This window comes from Acyrthosiphon pisum, chromosome X (assembly GCF_005508785.2).
Source record: "Acyrthosiphon pisum isolate AL4f chromosome X, pea_aphid_22Mar2018_4r6ur, whole genome shotgun sequence".
In the NCBI taxonomy this organism is placed as follows: domain Eukaryota; kingdom Metazoa; phylum Arthropoda; class Insecta; order Hemiptera; family Aphididae; genus Acyrthosiphon; species Acyrthosiphon pisum.
Genome location: NC_042493.1, coordinates 12,628,958 through 12,635,087, shown reverse-complemented (window position 1 = coordinate 12,635,087; position 6,130 = coordinate 12,628,958). Strand labels below are relative to the sequence as shown.

Sequence of the window (6,130 nt, the reverse complement as noted above, 5' to 3'; positions counted from 1 at the left end):
TGACCAGCTCTAACGACGAGCATATTACACGTGTATAACGGGCGGGCGCTAACACGCGCCGCGTGTATGAGCACGGCGAGAGTCGGCCGGGCGACGATAAATTACCATAAAATAAGTCGCAGTAAATGGACCGCGATCGGTTGGTTCGCACTGCGTTAGAACGGACGGGTGATAAACAAATGGATGCGTGGGTGACCACTGCTCGGGGTCGCACAGCGAAGAATCGGACGGGCGACGAACAAATAACATTAAGCCGTGGTGTCGGCACAGGCGGCCGGAACACGGATCGCGTAAACGACTGTCCGTTGCGAGTTGGGTGAGCAGCAAGGCTCGGGTGCACAGAACAAAATAAATGGCGGTACTAAGTACTAACGGCGACGGCAAACCGGTTTGCGATGTTAAAAGCATACAGCTTTATACGACGACTCAAAAACGACCAATTGCCTAGACGGCTCCAAAATGACAAAATACATGGCGGCAGGTACCAGCGATCGGTGGTTAGACTGCAGCGATACCATCCCCTCTCCGAGGGTACAATGTCCAAATTTCGTAGCTTCAGCGGCGGAGCAGCAGGGTGACAAACATTGCAACACGGGACGTGACGGACATAACGCGCGAAATTCAAATAGTCAATTTTGTACCCAACACACCAGTTTATCTCCTCATATCTCATTATCGGGGCGTATTTGCGGTACCTCAGTATGAATGTTTAACAATATCAATCGTGGATTATAAAACCTCATTATTATAATTTATTATACTAAAATTATATAATAACAATCAGTCCATCACATATAATCTAATATGTCACGATATTAGTGTACGACCTCATCATAACAGCTCAACCAATTTTAATGAAATTTGTTTGTATATTTATTATTTGGTAGGTATGAGAATAAGTCTAAAGTTTTTCCCACCCTCCTACCACAACAAGAGGAGGTGCTCAAACAAAGATTTTAAAATATACGGTGGTAATTTTTGTTTATAAATGGTTGATATTGGTTACAGGAGAAAGAAATAAAAATTAATAAATTAATAGTTATTATTAGGTTGTCAGTCAATCGGGTAGATCAGTTGCACGCATGCACCTCAAAGATAAACTGTTTTTAATTTTATTATTATTAATTCACAATGATTTACCTTATATTATTTATCTTACAGCTAAGGCCCACAGAGATACTTTTTGTAGACAAGGAGAAATGATAAGTTAGTAAATGTTTTTGTTTATGTACAACACCAAAATGTTTTCATTGTATAGATATAAGAAATTGTACAATGATCCAATTATGTATTCTGAACTCTAACGTATCATTCAATATTATCACAATATTTTAATTTTAAAACTTAGTTTCAGATCATTATAGTATGGATGATACGTTTTTAAGAAATATAGAATATTTCATTAACATATACTAGTAGTACATGGGTCACTTCAGCACAATTTCAATTTTCTATTTAACATCAGTAAAAGACCACAATGAAAATAATGTGAAGAAAGTCCACAACACTGAATTTATCAGTAATAGTGCACAAAAAATGTTTTAATCACAAATAGATAAATAAATTGTTTTTAGCACAAATATATCACAAAAATAAAATAAATCAGAATAAGAATGTAAAATCCAAATAACATATTCAATTGCAAAATGTTTAAAAAGAAATTGAATACTTTAATTAAAAATAATTAAAATTATAATTAATTATGCAAAATATAAATTCTATAAGCATATCAGAAAATATGAAGTTCTGTTAGCTTAGGTCAATAGCAAAAGAAACTAAACTTAAGGGATATAGTACCCTTAGAAAAAATGATCTCATATCAAGAATTAGGAAAGGTCATATAGTTTGTGATTTTAAGAATCATAGATAGTTCTAACGTTTCGTCTTAAAGAACTGAAAAAAGGTTACTTTCCACATTTCTTTAATACAGTAGAAAATCAACATTACATTGGTATACCCGAAAAAAAAATATTATGGATTCGAAACGAGAAAACAGAGAATAAACTAGAATTTGAAAAATTAGTAGTAAATTATACTAGTAAATTTTTAAAGAAGAATTAAAGGCTTACTGTATTCAGATTTAGATATTTTACTAAGAAGATGTTTAGAATTAAGGAAACAATTTTTTGATGTAGCTATCATTGATCCTTTTTGCTTACAACTATAATAAGAGGTGTTTGTTTGAGTAATTTATGTATTTCTATAATAATATATTTTTTTATAAAAAGTTTTTTATGATAAATTATTAATTCAATATAATGTTAATTAGGCATGGACGAATATAAACAAAAATACACGAAAATAATATTTAGTAAGTGTGAAATTTAAATTCTATTTTATTTGAAAAATAAATAAAAATTTATGTTTGTACAAAAATAATCTTGGTATAACTGAATTTACTAGTAAAATTTGTTAGATTCTAAGAAAATTAAAGTTAAAAAGGTGGACAAGTGGATTTCACTCTGCTGTACAGTTGGTTACAAGTGTGTCACTATTATGGATTGTGTTAAATTTGCATTCAATTATATATTATCATTGTATAAGCAAAACTGTTCTGAGTAAAGACGGTCAGTGAGTGAATGATATTACTAAGTATATTTGACGATATTATTGTGAATAAATTAATTTATATATAACCTATTTACCTGGAGCATTGTTTTAAATTTTCAATCCTTAGCTAAAGGTCCTTAAACAGCTCCGAAAGAGTCAACATGTTTTGAATATGTTATCTAGTATTGAAATTGATAAAATAAACATATGGTGTAAATTTCAAGTATCTACAATTATTCGTTTTTAAATTACAACAAAATAAGAAAATTACTTCATCTGAAATCGAGATAATACCAAAGCTGTAAATATTTGGAACTTCTAACGATCTTAAATATTTAATTTGTATTTCTGGTAGATTTTTGTTTTTTGATTAAGGTTAAAATACTTATGAGAAATTGTGTAATACATTTTGAAATCTTAGATCGAAAAAAAAAAATTTGTATGAATTTCTAACTCAAAATAATTTGCACATTTTTGTTATTTTCAAGTACTATGTACAAATTCGAATTCTAAATGCTTTAAAAAAAATATTATTTAGTAATACTATTCAATTCCAATTCGATTAGTAATTTTTGCTTTTGTTATAGTGATTAAAGCATCGATTCGCGCCCGCCAGACTTATTCAAGTGTGTTGGCGCAATCGGGGAACTTGGGAGCAGTCGGGTGAATACCGAACTCTATATACAATGTTATGTTATATTTTTTGGTTTATAGCTTGTATAAAAAACGGTGTGAAGGGCCGGCCACCGTTGGTACAAGCTTAATTTAAGCGGTACTCCAACGCGAACCTGGTCCGGGTAGGTCAACTTAGAAAAGTTCCTTGCTGTGGTTTAGGTGGTTGCCATGAAAAGGGCCATTTCCAGTTGATCATTGTGCGGCGGTTGGCTGAAGGGTTGTTCCTAGCGTGGATCTTCTTCTCGCTGATTATCAGTTCGTCGGTTTTTCGTTCCCAGGCGTCTGCCGAACAGCGGTGTGAATCACACATCGAGGACGTTCGCAAAGAGTGTGAACACAACTTAGTAGTCGATTAGCCCTGAGTGGTCTGATTGACAATAGAACCGTGTAAAGGCATCGAGTAGTCAACCTTAATGCACATCAGGTGCTGTAAAATACGTCTACAGTGTTCAGAGCATCGCTGGTTATTGACAGCAGTGCTTGCAGTTGTCATCACCGTCGCGCTACCGTAGAGTGCTGGTTGTTACTACGATTCTTGAATGCCGTGAGCCGTAGTGTCATATTACGATCGTTGGTCGCTAATTACGAATCTGGAATGCTGAGTAGTGGCAATGTTGTACTGCTAATGGTCTTGAATTTTCGAGATCTTGATTTTGGGCTGATTAATTTTGATGTTGATAGTTTGAATATTTGAATAAGACTTTCTAACTCTTGCTTTTTGTTTAGCTTAATTTAGGTTTACTCTGTTTCAAACATGCGATTCAAAGATTCAAGTTTTATGAATTAATTGTTAACTGTTAATTTTAGATATTTATGCTACGCTTAGGGGTCTTTTCTGAATATTTCTATATGATGTTTTCTTTTTAATATGTTGGATATGTGTTCGTAGTTGGAGTGTTTGATTTTTTAGATCATTCTATTTGTTTCAAAGTTAATGAGTCTGATATATATGATATATATGATATAGTGATATATTCAACGACGATCTTATTGTATGGTTAGAAATTTACCAGTCGCTGTCTGTTATCATTCTCAGCGGTTTTTATTGGAATGCTTAATCCACAAATAAGCCATCAGGGAAGTGACGTCCCTCGGTAAACAGCTGTCGTGGGGCCGCGCCCTCACATAGTCACAGCATCCCCTCCCCAAAAGGCCCACCCACTCTCTATGGGTAGGAAACGTAAAGGGGGAAACCCCTCTAGCAACCAAAAACAAAAAATGGCGTGACAACGCTCATCACCCCCTCTCCAACACCATCCAAAACTTCCAACTCTGAAACTCTAGACTCATTCTCTGACTCAAGTATCTCATCCCACCATTCAATATCTTCACTAACTTCCGAACGCTCAACTGACACGTTACCCACTACAAAAACCACTATCACCCCAACTGCCCAAACTCCTCCCAAAACTACACTAATCTCCAGACCTCCACCTATCATACTAAATTCCGTTGCCTGGCAAATGGACGCACCGCCAAAACACTCTCCCAAAACTGCAACCAAACTCCCTGTCTGCGAAATCTTCCGGTGATCGCGTAACCTTGCGGGTCGCAGTTGCGACCCAGTTCCGCCTGGTCCAGAAGACACTACTCGAACACAGAACTGAATTCCACACTTTTTCGTTCCCTGAAGGACTGAAGGACGAACTGGAGACACAGGGCTACATCGTCAAATACGTACGCCGCTTCGGTACCCCAGAGAAACCCATGCCCATATGCCTCGTGCACATCGCTGCCACTCGGACTGCTAAAGATATATTTCTTCTGACCAATTTATTTTACCTACAAATCTCAGTCGAACCTCTTAAACCCTCCGTTCCCGTTCAGTGATTTAATTGCTTTTCTTATCAACGCTTATGCCATGGCTTCCGTAACTGTGGTCATTCGCCGCAATGTGTTAAATGCTGCCAACGTCTGCCCCAAAACTTCCGAACAATCCCTGACATGCTGCAACTGCGGTGGCCCTCACACGGCTAATTTCCGAGGCTGCCCTCAATTCTTGGCTCTGAAACAGCAGTCATCTCCAACACCAACACAAAACTCCGTCAAACAACAAACCCTACAGTCAACTTCCACCACTCCACCACCACCACCACCACCTCAGCTCCCTTTACAAAACTCTACCCTGACATACTCCACAGCAACTTTGAAACCACCGCACAATTCTTCAACTTCCCCAATCCCTCAACTTAACTTGGCGTTGATACTGAACCTGCTCACCAATCTATTGACTGCACTATCTAAGAACCAAGACCCGAAATCACTCATAAAAACAACTATCAAAACATGTCTGTCATTACTCTCGCCTCAAAATGAATAACTTAAAAATTCTATTTTGGAACTCCAACGGTATCAAAGACAAACTCAACGAACTACGTTCCCTCGCACTCCTACCATTACTGCTCCCTCTTCCCCAACATACTTCCCTACAAACACTCGATACAGACCCGACATACTCGATATCGCACTAATCCGATTACCTTACCCTACTCAAATCAACAACCTCAACGAACTATCTTCTGACCACGACCCCATTTTTCTGGAGACCTTATGTACTCCAGTATCATCGTCCCCACCAACTACTAACCACTTCATAAACTGGACAAAATACATAACAATCCTCTCCAACTTACCCAACCTAACTGCACGACCGACCAACAAGAGTCAGTCAATTGATTCGGCAATTGACACTAACCAAAAACGTACAACACGCAATCGAAGCTGGTGTATTTACCCCTAAACACAAAAACTCTTCCCATTTACTACCCGACTACGTAAAACTCAAAATAACGGAGAAAAACCAATTACGCCGTCAATGGCAGAGAAACCGTGACCCGAATACTAAGCGCCAACTTAACGCCAAAATCTTATATACAAACTGGTTCCATATACAAACTGAACAAAT

The 6,130-nt window shown here is 37.0% G+C and overlaps 1 protein-coding gene across 5 annotated transcripts in view; it reads left to right on the top strand.

The window, feature by feature from the left end:
• Positions 1-6,130, top strand: part of LOC100576058 — a 98,527-nt gene that overhangs the window by 17,673 nt on the left and 74,724 nt on the right. For all 5 annotated transcript variants that reach the window (XM_008183188.3, XM_029485949.1, XM_029485947.1 and 2 more), the window contains 2 exons: positions 1,162-1,206; positions 2,270-2,311. In XM_008183188.3, coding sequence (XP_008181410.2) covers positions 1,162-1,206; positions 2,270-2,311 — 87 coding nt within the window. The remainder of the gene's footprint in view (positions 1-1,161; positions 1,207-2,269; positions 2,312-6,130) is intronic.